Below are 16292 nucleotides of genomic sequence, written 5' to 3'. Positions count from 1 at the left end.
GGCTGGATCACTGAGTTCATGTAGCCCAGCTGTTTTATTGGCTGGATCACTGAGTTCATGTAGCCCAGCTGTTTTATTGGCTGGATCACTGAGTTCATGTAGCCCAGCTGTTTTATTGGCTGGATCACTGAGTTCATGTAGCCCAGCTGTTTTATTGGCTGGATCACTGAGTTCATGTAAACCAGCTGATTGTGTCTGATATTACATTGGCTGCAATTCCTCTTCTATTTCTGAAGGTGGTGCCACAGCTCAACCTGATACAGAACCATACACTGGCAATGCCCTGGTCATTACACACAAGACAATACTTGGGGAAAATTTAGGGAAACCTCCTATTGAAGCTGTACTGTGTAGTTTTACTGTAACTGGTGATGTCATCACTAGGCAAGCTGTACTGTGTAGTTTTACTGTAACTGGTGATGTCACCACTAGGCAAGCTGTACTCTGTAGTTTTACTGTAACTGGTGATGTCATCACTAGGCAAGCTGTACTGTGTAGTTTTACTGTAACTGGTGATGTCATCACTAGGCAAGCTGTACTGTGTAGTTTTACTGTAACTGGTGATGTCATCACTAGGCAAGCTGTACTGTGTAGTTTTACTGTAACTGGTGATGTCATCACTAGGCAAGCTGTACTGTGTAGTTTTACTGTAACTGGTGATGTCATCACTAGGCAAGCTGTACTGTGTAGTTTTACTGTAACTGGTGATGTCATCACTAGGCCAGCTGTACTGTGTAGTTTTACTGTAACTGGTTATGTCATCACTAGGCAAGCTGTACTGTGTAGTTTTACTGTAACTGGTGATGTCATCACTAGGCCAGCTGTAGTGTGTAGTTTTACCGTAACTGGTGATGTCATCACTAGGCAAGCTGTACTGTGTAGTTTTACTGTAACTGGTGATGTCATCACTAGGCAATCTGTACTGTGTAGTTTTACTGTAACTGGTGATGTCATCACTAGGCAAGCTGTACTGTGTAGTTTTACTGTAACTGGTGATGTCATCACTAGGCAAGCTGTACTGTGTAGTTTTACACTGTACTGTGTAGTTGCTTCCTAAGGCGCCGACAGAGATGGCCGCCTCGCTTCGCGTTCCTAGGAAACTATGCAGTTTTTTGTTTTTCTACGTGTTATTTCTTACATTAGTACCCCAGGTCATCTTAGGTTTCATTACATACAGTCGAGAAGAACTACTGAATATAAGATCAGCGTCAACTCACCATCAGTACGACCAAGAATATGTTTTTCGCGACGCGGACCCTGTGTTCTGCCTTACAAACAGGACAACGGAGTGGATCCTATGCAGCGACCCAAAAAAACGACTCCGAAAGAGAGGGAAACGAGGCGGTCTTCTGGTCAGACTCCGGAGACGGGCACAGCGCACACCACTCCCTAGCATTCTTCTTGCCAATGTCCAGTCTCTTGACAACAAGGTTGATGAAATCCGAGCAAGGGTAGCATTCCAGAGGGACATCAGAGACTGTAACGTCCTTTGCTTCACTGAAACATGGCTCACTGGAGAGACTCTATCCGAAGCGGTGCAGCCAACGGGTTTCTCCACTCATCGCGCTGACAGAAACAAACATCTTTCTGGTAAGAAGAGGGGCGGGGGCGTATGCCTCATGGCCAACGTGACATGGTGTGATGAAAGAAACATACAGGAACTCAAATCCTTCTGTTCACCTGATTTAGAATTCCTCACAATCAAATGTAGACCGCATTATCTACCAAGAGAATTCTCTTCGATTATAATCACAGCCGTATATATCCCCCCCCAAGCAGACACATCGATGGCTCTGAACGAACTTTATTTAACTCTCTGCAAACTGGAAACGATTTATCCGGAGGCTGCATTCATTGTAGCTGGGGATTTTAACAAGGCTAATCTGAAAACAAGACTCCCCAAATTTTATCAGCATATTGATTGCGCAACCAGGGGAGGAAAGACCTTGGATCATTGTTACTCTAACTTCCGCGACGCATATAAGGCCCTGCCCCGCCCCCCTTTCGGAAAAGCTGACCACGACTCCATTTTGTTGATCCCTGCCTACAGACAGAAACTAAAACAAGAGGCTCCCACGCTGAGGTCTGTCCAACGCTGGTCCGACCAAGCTGACTCCACACTCCAAGACTGCTTCCATCACGTGGACTGGGAGATGTTTCGTATTGCGTCAGATAACAACATTGACGAATACGCTGATTCGGTGTGCGAGTTCATTAGAACGTGCGTTGAAGATGTCGTTCCCATAGCAACGATTAAAACATTCCCTAACCAGAAACCGTGGATTGATGGCAGCATTCGTGTGAAACTGAAAGCGCGAACCACTGCTTTTAATCAGGGCAAGGTGTCTGGTAACATGACCGAATACAAACAGTGCAGATATTCCCTCCGCAAGGCTATCAAACAAGCTAAGCGCCAGTACAGAGACAAAGTAGAATCTCAATTCAACGGCTCAGACACAAGAGGCATGTGGCAGGGTCTACAGTCAATCACGGACTACAGGAAGAAATCCAGCCCAGTCACGGACCAGGATGTCTTGCTCCCAGGCAGACTAAATAACTTTTTTGCCCGCTTTGAGGACAATACAGTGCCACTGACACGGCCTGCAACGAAAACATGCGGTCTCTCCTTCACTGCAGCCGAGGTGAGTAAGACATTTAAACGTGTTAACCCTCGCAAGGCTGCAGGCCCAGACGGCATCCCCAGCCGCGCCCTCAGAGCATGCGCAGACCAGCTGGCCGGTGTGTTTACGGACTTATTCAATCAATCCCTATACCAGTCTGCTGTTCCCACATGCTTCAAGAGGGCCACCATTGTTCCTGTTCCCAAGAAAGCTAAGGTAACTGAGCTAAACGACTACCGCCCCGTAGCACTCACATCCGTCATCATGAAGTGCTTTGAGAGACTAGTCAAGGACCATATCACCTCCACCCTACCTGACACCCTAGACCCACTCCAATTTGCTTACCGCCCAAATAGGTCCACAGACGATGCAATCTCAACCACACTGCACACTGCCCTAACCCATCTGGACAAGAGGAATACCTATGTGAGAATGCTGTTCATCGACTACAGCTCGGCATTCAACACCATAGTACCCTCCAAGCTCGTCATCAAGCTCGAGACCCTGGGTCTCAACCCCGCCCTGTGCAACTGGGTACTGGACTTCCTGACGGGCCGCCCCCAGGTGGTGAGGGTAGGCAACAACATCTCCTCCCCGCTGATCCTCAACACTGGGGCCCCACAAGGGTGCGTTCTGAGCCCTCTCCTGTACTCCCTGTTCACCCACGACTGCGTGGCCACGCACGCCTCCAACTCAATCATCAAGTTTGCGGACGACACAACAGTGGTAGGCTTGATTACCAACAACGACGAGACAGCCTACAGGGAGGAGGTGAGGGCCCTCGGAGTGTGGTGTCAGGAAAATAACCTCACACTCAACGTCAACAAAACTAAGGAGATGATTGTGGACTTCAGGAAACAGCAGAGGGAACACCCCCCTATCCACATCGATGGAACAGTAGTGGAGAGGGTAGCAAGTTTTAAGTTCCTCGGCATACACATCACAGACAAACTGAATTGGTCCACTCACACAGACAGCATTGTGAAGAAGGCGCAGCAGCGCCTCTTCAACCTCAGGAGGCTGAAGAAATTCGGCTTGTCACCAAAAGCACTCACAAACTTCTACAGATGCACAATCGAGAGCATCCTGGCGTGCTGTATCACCGCCTGGTATGGCAACTGCACCGCCCTCAACCGTAAGGCTCTCCAGAGGGTAGTGAGGTCTGCACAACGCATCACCGGGGGCAAACTACCTGCCCTCCAGGACACCTACACCACCCGATGTCACAGGAAGGCCATAAAGATCATCAAGGACATCAACCACCCGAGCCACTGCATGTTCACCCCGCTATCATCCAGAAGGCGAGGTCAGTACAGGTGCATCAAAGCTGGGACCGAGAGACTGAAAAACAGCTTCTATCTCAAGGCCATCAGACTGTTAAACAGCCACCACTAACACTGAGTGGCTGCTGCCAACACACTGACACTGACTCAACACCAGCCACTTTAATAATGGGAATTGATGGGAAATGATGTAAATATATCACTAGCCACTTTAAACAATGCTACCTTATATAATGTTACTTACCCTACATTATTCATCTCATATGCATACGTATATACTGTACTCTATATCATCGTCTGTATCCTTATGTAATACATGTATCACTAGCCACTTTAAACTATGCCACTTTGTTTACATACTCATCTCATTTGTACATACTGTACTCGATACCATCTACTGTATCTTGCCTATGCTGCTCTGTACCATCACTCATTCATATATCCTTATGTACATATTCTTTATCCCCTTACACTGTGTACAAGACAGTAGTTTTGGAATTGTTAGTTAGATTACTTGTTATTACTGCATTGTCGGAACTAGAAGCACAAGCATTTCGCTACACTCGCATTAACATCTGCTAACCATGTGTATGTGACAAATAAAATTTGATTTGATTTGATTTGATTTGTAACTGGTGATGTCATCACTAGGCAAGCTGTACTGTGTAGTTTTACTGTAACTGGTGATGTCATCACTGGGCAAGCTGTACTGTGTAGTTTTACTGTAACTGGTGATGTCATCACTAGGCAAGCTGTACTGTGTAGTTTTACTGTAACTGGTGATGTCATCACTAGGCAAGCTGTACTGTGTAGTTTTACTGTAACTGGTGATGTCATCACTAAAGACGCTTTACTTGAACAGAAGTTGAAACTGGACTTTAAGTACATCACACAGATACCCATTTCTACCTTCCCAGATCAAGAGTTTACGTGAGGATTTCTCCAGTCATTCATTGAATTTCAATTCACTTTCTGGTATTCACTGAATTGAAACTGAGTCGACCTCCACAATCCTGTATCCGTGGTTATGTCTTCTTGCTTATGTTGAACTCTCTGTGATGTCTTGTGTGTAAGTTACAAGTGGTATTCATACATCCAGTCACGTGTAGCTGTAAGGTACAAAAAGTAAAGTCACGGAAGAAACCCTCACGTTATTGAATGCTCCCAACGGTTTAATTTAATGCACCTGTCCTGTTTCTCTCCCCAGACGAGGCCCTGAGGAGACAGGAAGAGATCTGGCAGAGAGAGGTGGAGGATTCTCTGTCATACTGCCGGTCCCTATCCCGCCCCTCTCGCCCCGAACACGTCGACTTCCTCAGGATCACACCCTTGGAAGATGACTTCACCAGCAACTTGTCTTTCTCCCCACAGCGAGTGAGTTATTCTGACGTCTTAGAAATGTCAGACACATTTTACTTAAAGCATCCAAGTATAATGCTTTATTATTTTTATTATAATGATTTATTTTGTGTAAAAGAGACTTAGGAATGGAAAGCTGCTAGGCTCTGTGTGAAGCACAGTATTGTGTTTGTTGTTGAAAAACGTTTTCAGCTATTATTTACCAAAGGGATGTATAGATGCCATGTGTGAATTTTACCTCTAACAAATGCCCTGTGGGTTCTGAATGCACTGTGTGTGTGTGTGCTTGCTTGCGGGGGGGGGGGGGGGGGGGGTGTTGTTGGCCTGCTCTGCACCTGTCACACCTAAAATCCTGTTAACCTCTCATTGGCCATGTCTGTGTTAACTATTCTCTGGATCGGTGGTCATTCGTAGAGCACAATGTTTTCTACTTTAACACCAGTATCAGCTTTGATAACACTGTCCTAATACATGGTTTGTGAAAGTGTTTGGTTTGATTTGATCAAGGGGTTATTACATGTTTTTAAAGGGCCTTGGTGGTCTACAGCACCTTGTAGGAACCTCTGCATCTACTCTTCACACAATAACATACTGACACGGGTGAACCATAAACCTCCTTCTCCAACTTAACCTTAATAGCTAATTGAAAGCCCTTTAAATCCTCAGAAATGCACCTGTCCACTGACTGAAGTTCACTTGACTGTGTGCCGAGAGTACATTCACTTGACTGTGTGCCAAGCTTGCATAGCAATCATCTCCAAGCTAGTGGTTAGAGCATTGGGCCAGTAACCGAAAGGTTGCTGGATCAAATCCCCGAGCTGACAAGGTAAAAATCTGTTGTTCTGCCCCTGAGCAAGGCAGTTCACCGGGCACTGTTCATCGGGCAGTTAACCCACTGTTCCCCTGAACAAGGCAGTTAACCCACTGTTCCCCTGAACAAGCCAGTTAACCCACTGTTCCCCTGAACAAGGTAGTTAACCCACTGTTCCCCTGAACAAGGCAGTTAACCCACTGTTCCCCTGAACAAGGCAGTTAACCAACTGTTCCCCTGAACAAGGCAGTTAACCCACCGTTCCCCTGAACAAGGCAGTTAACCCACTGTTCCCCTGAACAAGGCAGTTAACCCACTGGTCCCCTGAACAAGGCAGTTAACCCACTGGTCCCCTGAACAAGGCAGTTAACCCACTGTTCCCCTGAACAAGGCAGTTAACCCAGTGTTCCCCTGAACAAGGCAGTTAACCCACTGTTCCCCTGAACAAGCCAGTTAACCCACTGTTCCCCTGAACAAGGCAGTTAACCCACTGTTCCCCTGAACAAGCCAGTTAACCCACTGTTCCCCTGAACAAGGTAGTTAACCCACTGTTCCCCTGAACAAGGCAGTTAACCCACTGTTCCCCTGAACAAGGCAGTTAACCAACTGTTCCCCTGAACAAGGCAGTTAACCCACCGTTCCCCTGAACAAGGCAGTTAACCCACTGTTCCCCTGAACAAGGCAGTTAACCCACTGGTCCCCTGAACAAGGCAGTTAACCCACTGGTCCCCTGAACAAGGCAGTTAACCCACTGTTCCCCTGAACAAGGCAGTTAACCCAGTGTTCCCCTGAACAAGGCAGTTAACCCAGTGTTCCCCTGAACAAGGCAGTTAACCCACTGTTCCCCTGAACAAGCCAGTTAACCCACTGTTCCCCTGAACAAGGCAGTTAACCCACTGTTCCCCTGAACAAGCCAGTTAACCCACTGTTCCCCTGAACAAGGTAGTTAACCCACTGTTCCCCTGAACAAGGCAGTTAACCCACTGTTCCCCTGAACAAGGCAGTTAACCAACCGTTCCCCTGAACAAGGCAGTTAACCCACTGTTCCCCTGAACAAGGCAGTTAACCCACTGGTCCCCTGAACAAGGCAGTTAACCCACTGGTCCCCTGAACAAGGCAGTTAACCCACTGTTCCCCTGAACAAGGTAGTTAACCCAGTGTTCCCCTGAACAAGGCAGTTAACCCAGTGTTCCTCTGAACAAGGCAGTTAACCCAGTGTTCCCCTGAACAAGGCAGTTAACCCACTGGTCCCCTGAACAAGGCAGTTAACCCACTGTTCCCCTGAACAAGGTAGTTAACCCAGTGTTCCCCTGAACAAGGCAGTTAACCCAGTGTTCCCCTGAACAAGGCAGTTAACCCAGTGTTCCCCTGAACAAGGCAGTTAACCCACTGGTCCCCTGAACAAGGCAGTTAACCCAGTGTTCCCCGGGCGCCGAAGACGTGGATGTTGATTAAGGCAGCCCTCCTCACCTCTCTGATTGAGGGGTTGGGTTAAATGCAGAAGACACATTTCAGTTGAATGCATTCAGTTGTACAACTGACTAGTTATCCCCCTTTCTTTTCCCAAGTTATGATATACATTGCATTCAGAAAGTATTCAGCCCCCTTGACTTTTTCCACATTTTGTTACATTACATCCTTATTCTAAAATGGATTACATCGTTTTCCCCCCCTCATCAATCTACACACGACACCCCATAATGACAAAGCAAAAACAGTTTTTTAGAATTTTTTGCTCATTTATAAAACAAAAAACCCCATAAATATCACATTTACATAAGTATTCAGACCCTTTACTCAGTACTTTATTGAAGCACCTTTGGCAGCGATTACAGCCTCAAGTCTTCTTCAGTATGACGCTACAAGCTTGACACATCTGTATTTGGGGAGTTTCTCCCATTCTTCTCTGCAGATCCTCTCAAGCTCTGTCAGGTTGGATGGGGAGCATTGCTGCACAGCTATTCAGGTCTCTCCAGAGATGTTTGATTGGGTTCAAGTCCAGGCTCTGGCTGGACCACTCAAGGACATTCAGAGACTTGTCCCGAAGCCACTCCTACGTTGTCTTGGCTGTGTGTTTAGGGTCGTTGTCCTGTTGGAAGGTGAACTTCCCTCCAGTCTGAGGTCCTGAGTGCTCTGGAGCAGGTTTTCATCAAGGATCTCTCTGTACTTTACTCTGTTCATCTTTGCATCGATCCTGACTAGTCTCCCAGTCCCTGACGCTGAATAACATCCCCACAGCATGATGCTGCCACCACCATGCTTCACCGTAAGGATGGTGCCAGGCTTCCTCCAGACGTGACGCTTGGCATTCAGGCCAAAGAGTTCAATCTTGGTTTCATCAGACCAGAGAATCTTGTTTCTCATGGTCTGAGAGTCTTTAGCGGGCTGTCATGGGGGCTGTCAGCTCCAAGCGGGCTGTCATGTGCCTTTTACTGAGGAGTGGCTTCCATCTGGCCACTCTACCATAAAGGCCTGATTGGTGGAGTGCTGCAAAGATCATTGTCCTAGAAGTTTCTCCCATCTCCCCAGACGAACTCTGGAGCTTGAGTGACCGTTGGAGCTTGAGAGAGAGTCTGGTGGCTCCAAATTTCTTCCATTTAATAATGGAGGCCACTATGTTCTTGGGGACCTTCAATGGTGCCGAAATTATTTGGTACCCTTTCCCAGATCTGTGCCTCAACACAATCCTGTCTCGCAGCTCTACTGACAATTCCTTCGACTTCACGGCTTGGTTTTTGCTCTGACATGCACGGTCAACTGTGGAACCTTATATAGACAGGTCTGTTTCTTTCCAAATTATGTCCAATCAATTGAATTTACCACAGGTGGACTCCAATCAAGTTGTAGAAATGTATCATGGATGATCAATGGAAACAGGATTCACCTGAGCTAAATGTCCAGTCTCATAGCAAAGGGTCTGAATACTAATAAAGTCATTTCTGTATTTTTTTAAAATACATTTGCAAACATTTATTAAAACGTGATTCGCTTTGTCATTATGGGGTATTGTGATGTCATTATGGGGTATTGTGATGTCATTATGGGGTATTGTGATGTCATTATGGGGTATTGTGTGTAGATTGCTGAGGATCTTTTTTTATTTAATCCATTTTAGAAAAAGGCTGTAACGGAACAAAATGTTGAAAATGTCAAGGGGTCTGAAAACGTTCAGAATGCACTGTACATGTACTTCAAAATGTAGAGATTCTGATAGATTTCCTTAAAGGATTTCTTAAGCAAATATAAAAATCGCATTATCTGAAGATTCCTGAATTCATGATAAATATGATATAGTGTTTTTACCTACACTATACATTATCCCATGGCATTGGATTTGAACCAGTGAGCTGGATAATTTGCATTTAATTCTCTCTAATTGTATCCTAATGCTATTTGCTACAGGATTATCTAGTTTCATTTCTCTTACGTAAACAGGTCCACGCTTGAGAATCCCAATAGCCCACCCTGGTATCCATTACATGGCAACGCCATAGGGAAGTGCATTTAAACTGAAGTCGTAGGCCATAGGTCTACTAAGATCAGGCTTTGTGATTAAATTCCCTCCGTATCATATAGAGTACAGTAAATCTCAACACAAGTTATATCGATGGTTTCACTCTGCAGCATGCAGCGATCGCCGGCAAATTAAACACATACAAGGGTGGGGACTGATCTGTAGATAGCCATGCAAATACACTGGCCATGTGAAACACAATGGCCTGTCATCATTTGTACTTTGTAATGTATTGCTTATAATACAGTAAATGTTTATTTTTCCCCTTTACTCTTTCCAATTCACCTTTACCATTATTATATTGACCTGTATTGTTGCATCGTTGGTATGTTAAATGTGTGTGACTGTCCTTGTCTATCAGTGTATCAGTGTTTTGTGTGACTGTCCTTGTCTATCAGTGTATCAGTGTTTTGTGTGACTGTCCTTGTCTATCAGTGTATCCGTGTTTTGTGTGACTGTCCTTGTCTATCAGTGTATCAGTGTTTAGTGTGACTGTCCTTGTCTATCAGTGTATCAGTGTTTAGTGTGACTGTCCTTGTCTATCAGTGTATCAGTGTTTAGTGTGACTGTCCTTGTCTATCAGTGTATCAGTGTTTTGTGTGACTGTCCTTGTCTATCAGTGTATCAGTGTTTTGTGTGACTGTCCTTGTCTATCAGTGTATCAGTGTTTTGTGTGACTGTCCTTGTCTATCAGTGTATCAGTGTTTAGTGTGACTGTCCTTGTCTATCAGTGTATCAGTGTTTAGTGTGACTGTCCTTGTCTATCAGTGTATCAGTGTTTTGTTACTTTGTGGATCCCAGGATGAGTAGCTGATGCTTCTACAAAAGCTAATGGGATCAAAAATAAACAAATCAACAGAAATTGACATGAGAAAACAAGACCAACTTTATATTTGTTTAAATAGGAAGAAGTGTAGGTGGGGTCAGAAATGCTGAGTGGAGACGGAGACATCCACAACCACGTCACTATAGGCTGCCACTATAGAGCTCAGCGCTTGAAGAAGTCTACTGTCTCCCATTTACCCTACAGTCAGTCAGTCTGGGTGTGGTGTGCTGTGCTGTGGTCTGGGTGGATACCAGAGTATAACTCCAAAACGGAACTCTCAGGGCGTGGTCAGTCACAGTCTGATACCGTCGTGCTACTGCTGAGCCTGAGTGTCTTCAGTAAGGAGAGAAGAAGAAGCTGGATAGTTGGAGGGGGAAGAGGTCTGCTGCAGTCTAAGGCAGAAGCAGATTGTCTTTGGTGAACAGGGAAGGAGAGGCTGGATAGTTGGAGGAGAAGAGGACCAGACCAAAATATTACCTGCTTTTACTTATTATGTTTCTAGAGGATGTAAGATAACGACAGAAGACAGGGGGATCTGAACAGAAGAACTGAACAGAAGACAGAGGGATCTGAACAGAAGAACTGAACAGAAGACAGAGGGATCTGAACAGAAGACAGAGGGATCTGAACAGAAGACAGAGGGATCTGAACAGAAGACAGGGGGATCTGAACGGAAGATAGGGGGATCTGAACAGAAGACCAATACAGAAGACAGGGGGATCTGAACAGAAGACAGAGGGATCTGAACAGAAGACAGAGGGATCTGAACAGAAGAGGGATCTGAACAGAAGACAGGGGGATCTGAACAGACGACAGAGGGATCTTAACAGAAGACAGGCGGATCTGAACAGAAGACAGGGGGATCTGAACAGAAGACAGAAGGATCTGAACAGAAGACAGGGGGATCTGAACAGAAGACAGGGGGATCTGAACAGAAGACAGGCGGATCTGAACAGAAGACAGGGGGATCTGAACAGAAGACAGGGGGATCTGAACAGAAGACAGGGGGATCTGAACAGAAGACAGGGGGATCTGAATAGAGAAGTAGAATATAAGACTGGTGAATAATAGAGCTCAACTCTTTTTTAAGCATTGCCTTTTTTTCCAGTACTTGTAGAATGTGTTGTAAAAAGTACTGGTAACAAACTCACTGCATGACTCACTGCTTGACGAAATGCTTTTTCTGGTTACTTTTTCCATGCGGACGTTTCTTCCCCACAAAATATTTTAGAGCTCTGGCATGTGGTATCCCCATTAAAACCCTTCAACGTTTGGAGGATCTATCTAAGATTATAAATACTCAAACTTCCATCAACTGTTACAGCGGCTACAAAAAGAAGTTTTAATTTGAGATGCCCTTTTCTTATTTGTCAAGTTATTGTCCTTTGGAGCAGAGGCAGGGTGTGTTTCTTCAGGTGTATAGATGTATTATTTCCCATCAACACTGAATGGCCATGTTGTTTTGGACTAACACAGCATTACCTGGATTGGAGACAAATTAAAGTACATGAAGGAAAAAGTACATGAGGAACATGGACTCAGAAAAGGAAGATAATGCAAACAGCAACTGTCTTGTCCAACCAGAAGACATCATTTCAGAGTCTCATTTGGGTATATATGGTGAGTCAACAGACCAATCAGATGACTGCATTTCAGAAAGGCTGTTCCACTTACAAGGATATGGTGGGTCAACTGACCCTGTTGAACAGAGAGTGATGATAGACAAACATAGGAACAGTGTGTCATCAGAGGACTGCAGTATGGAGGAGCCTATAGACACACAGAATACCACAGACAGAGCCAATCAGGACATGACAACTGACTGTCCCAGTACAGACAAGTTGGAATCAACAGACCAGTATAGTCATTGTGTGTCAACAAATAACCGTCATCAAGATAGGGTCGCAAACAATCATGATAAAGACAAAGTCAAGGAGATGAAGCACACAGAGGCGTCGACAGACAACTACAACAGGCTGGCCTGGTTAACAGACAGTGAAACCAATCCAAGAGCCAGAAGTTATCAGGAAATATTTACATATGATAACCACAGCCAAGACTCACCTGCTGACAGCAAAGACTCACCTGCTGACAGCAAAGACTTACCTGCTGCTGATGTTGTAGACAGAGACCTTGCTAACCCCTCTGCAGTAATGGCTGGGGAACTTGCTACTAGTACACCACTACCTTCAAACACCAGAAAACTGGTGATAACCATGACCAGGACTGAGCCTATATCTGATGACCGGCAGCATACAGCCTCTGAAACTGAGAGCCTGTTAGAGGCTGGAGAGGCTGAAACCGAGAGACTGTTAGAAGCTGGAGAGGCTGAAACTGAGAGCCTATTACAGGCTGGGGAGACTGTTAATGCACTGGTTGAGGAACTTCCTCACGCATCTGCTCCTGTGTCTGAGATCACAGCCCATTCTACAGCCCAGTCCTCTCAGCCCTGTAGTACCCAGGATGGAGCCCCAACCCCAACACCAGCCAGTCCCCAGGATGGAGCCCCAACCACAGCACCAGCCAGTCCCCAGGATGGAGCCCCAACCCCAGCACCAGCCAGTCCCCAGGATGGAGCCCCAACCCCAGCACCAGCCAGTCCCCAGGATGGAGCCCCAACCCCAGCACCAGCCAGTCCCCAGGATGGAGCCCCAACCCCAGCACCAGCCAGTCCCCAGGATGGAGCCCCAACCCCAGCACCAGCCAGTCCCCAGGATGGAGTCCCAACCCCAGCACCAATCAGTCCCCAGGATGGAGCCCCAACCCCAGCACCAGCCAGTCCCCAGGATGGAGCCCCAACCCAAGCACCAGCCAGTCCCCAGGATGGAGCCCCAACCCCAGCACCAGCCAGTACCCAGGATGGAGCGCCAACTCCAGCACCAGCCAGTCCCCAGGATGGAGCCCCAACCCCAGCACCAGACAGTACCCAGGATGGAGTCCCAACTCCAGCACCAGCCAGTACCCAGGATGGAGCCCCAACCCCAGCACCAGCCAGTACCCAGGATGGAGCCCCAACCCCAGCACCAGCCAGTACCCAGGATGGAGCCCCAACCCCAGCACCAGCCAGAGCCCCAACCCCAGCACCAGCCAGTCCCCATGATGGAGCCCCAACCCCAGCACCAGCCAGTACCCAGGATGGAGCCCCAACCCCAGCAGCAGCCAGTACCCAGGATGGAGCCCCAACCCCAGCACCAGCCAGTACCCAGGATGGAGCCCCAACCCCAGCAGCAGCCAGTACCCAGGATGGAGCCCCAACCCCAGCACCAGCCAGTCCCCAAGATGGTCTCCTTGCCTTAACCACAGGTCCAACCAGTGGCCCTCCCTCTGGCACTACCTCCACCAGAACCACCTTCTCCCCCGGTTCCCCAGTGGACAAGCCCCTCCAATTCCCTGCCTTGTTCAGTGGTCTGAGGATCCCAAAGAAAAGGGCGACAGGGCCGGATCAGGACATAGTGGGTAAGATCAAAACACCAGCCCCAGCAGGCCTGAGTGTGGACAAGCTTGTGAGGAGAAAGCTGAAGACAGTTCGCAGGAGGCAGGGGAGCTTCTTGGACCAGCTCTCCCAGTTCCTGAACCTGGAGAAGGATGTCAACAGTAAGACAGAGGAGTTTACAGGAGAGGACAGGAGGGAGATTACAGGAAAGGAGAGGAAGGAGTCTACAGGAGAGGACAGGAGGGTGGTTACAGGAAAGGAGAGGAAGGAGTCTACAGAAGAGGAGAGGAGGGAGTCTATAGGAGAGGAGAGGAAGGAGTCTACAGAAGAGGAGAGGAGGGAGTCTTCAGGAGAGGACAGGAGGGAGTCAGAGCCCTCAGACGAGACCAAAGGAGTCAGAGTTGAACCTGAGAATGGGATGGAGGAGAAGGAGAAGACAGAACAGGAAGAGGGAGGTAAACGGCAGAAAACAGGAGAGGAGAAAAAGACAGACCAGGACACAGAGAAAGAGAAGACTGAAGTTCTGTCTGTGACAGAGCCTCCGGAATCTTCAGAACCTTCACAGACTCTAGAACTCTCAGAACCTTTAGAACCTCAGAAGCCTCCTCCCACCAGTGCGGAGGTGGCGTTCGATGCCTTCAAGGCCTTCTTCATCCCCAGGCCCCTGAGGAGAGAGGGAGACAGGGGGGACCAGGAGGCAAAGAGGAAGGCCTGGATCTTTGAGAGAACCTCCAAGACTCCTGAAAATAAAAACCTCAATGACTCAAAAGTATGCATCTGTGTTTTGTTGTCTAGGTCTCTCTTTGTCTACACTCTATCATGTTTTGCTGTGTCTCACTTGTATCCAAAGAGACTTACAGCACAGTGCACACATGCTGATTATATTAGTGAATACCATGCAGTCATTTCATTACTCAGTGACGTCTGAAGGAAGTGCTCTATACCTGATAAAGCATTACTTTGTAATATTTTTCAATACTTTGTAATATGTGCGGTTGCCGTTACCCCCCCCCCCCCCCCAGTTGGAGACATCGATCTCAGGTGATGGAGAGGACCGGTCCACCCCAGGCCGTCTGCAGGCCATCTGGCCCCCGACTAAGGAGGAGAAGGTTGGACTGAAATACACAGAAGCAGGTAATCTACTAGAAAACACGTATTCACTATGGCTGGAACGCTACACTAGCTTGAGGTATGTGGATATGTGTGTGAGATACCTCTGATTACATATATATTATCATGATTTCAAAGAGAGATTCTACTTCTATGTACAGATCTCAATATCACTAGGATTCAGCCCGTGGCCTTGACCTATGTGGCTCATACAGCCAGCCGGGCCAGCTTCTTGCTGTGACTAACTGTGGGTTACAGTATGTAGTAGACAGAACAGTGGATAGACAGAGAAATAGAGAGACAAAGAGAGAGAGAGAGAGAGAGAGAGAGAGAGAGGGGGGGGGGGGGGGAGAGCGAGAGAGAGAGACAGAGAGTCAATGTTTGCTCTGTGGTATCTATGTGGTACATGTACAAAACCATGGTCTAATTGTAAGGTAAATACTCCACCCTGTCCCTGTGACTGTCCACAGCATCAGGCTGCTTCCTGGTCTCTAGATGAGTAATGTCACATGGGCAGTGTTTTGGGACAGGTCTGTGTGTACGGTGGTGACAGGAGCTATTCCATTAATTTATTCAATTCTAATCCCTCAGAAAACACATCAGATGTGTGTGTGTGGATGTGTGTGTGTTCTTTGTCAGGGGCCTCTCCTTGTGCACACACTCCTAAAAACACACCTAAGCACCAGCTGTTTGTCCTACAAAGAAAACACCCATGCCAAGACTATCCAACAAACAGATACATCTATAAATGGCTTAAGTGTGATTAAGAGAAAATGACCAGGAATGGTAACCATATGCGAAGTAGAACACAGTTCAGTTGTGATAGTTTTGTTCCTGTTTATGTTGATGAGTGGACTCTCTCTGTCCTCCAGAACACCAGGCAGCCCTCCTGCAGCTGAAGAGAGAATGCAACGAGGAGGTGAAGAAGATACAGGTCAGTAAAGCACTGTACTACACCAACTTAGCCACAGACCTGTAGGTCAGACTGTTCTTGTTGTAACACAACCCTAACTGTTCTTGTTGTTACACAACCCTAACCCTAACACAACCCTAACCCTAACACAACCCTAACCCAAACACAACCCTAACACAACCCCAACACAACCCTAATCCTAACACAACCCTAACACAACCCTAACACAACCCTAACCCTAACACAACCCTAACCCAAACACAACCCTAACCCAAACACAACCCTAACACAACCCCAACACAACCCTAACACAACCCTAACCCAAACACAACCCTAACCCAACCCTAACTGTTATTGTTGTATAGTAAAGCAGGTCAGTAAAGCACTGTACTACACCAACTTAGCCACAGACCTGTAGGTCA

The 16292-nt window shown here is 47.0% G+C and overlaps 1 protein-coding gene across 1 annotated transcript in view; it reads left to right on the top strand.

Moving 5' to 3' along the window:
- The window catches only part of LOC139408071 (formin-like), a 54823-nt gene that overhangs the window by 2231 nt on the left and 36300 nt on the right, over window positions 1-16292 (top strand). The window contains exons 2-4 of the mRNA XM_071151888.1: window positions 5112-5278; window positions 14870-14981; window positions 15830-15891. Of these exons, the coding sequence (XP_071007989.1) occupies window positions 5112-5278; window positions 14870-14981; window positions 15830-15891 (341 nt within the window). The remainder of the gene's footprint in view (window positions 1-5111; window positions 5279-14869; window positions 14982-15829; window positions 15892-16292) is intronic.

The sequence above is a fragment of the Oncorhynchus clarkii genome, chromosome 4 (genome assembly GCF_045791955.1).
Source record: "Oncorhynchus clarkii lewisi isolate Uvic-CL-2024 chromosome 4, UVic_Ocla_1.0, whole genome shotgun sequence".
NCBI lineage: Eukaryota > Metazoa > Chordata > Actinopteri > Salmoniformes > Salmonidae > Oncorhynchus > Oncorhynchus clarkii.
The sequence above is the reverse complement of the archived record's forward strand: the minus strand, read 5'-3'. Positions and strand labels throughout refer to the sequence as shown.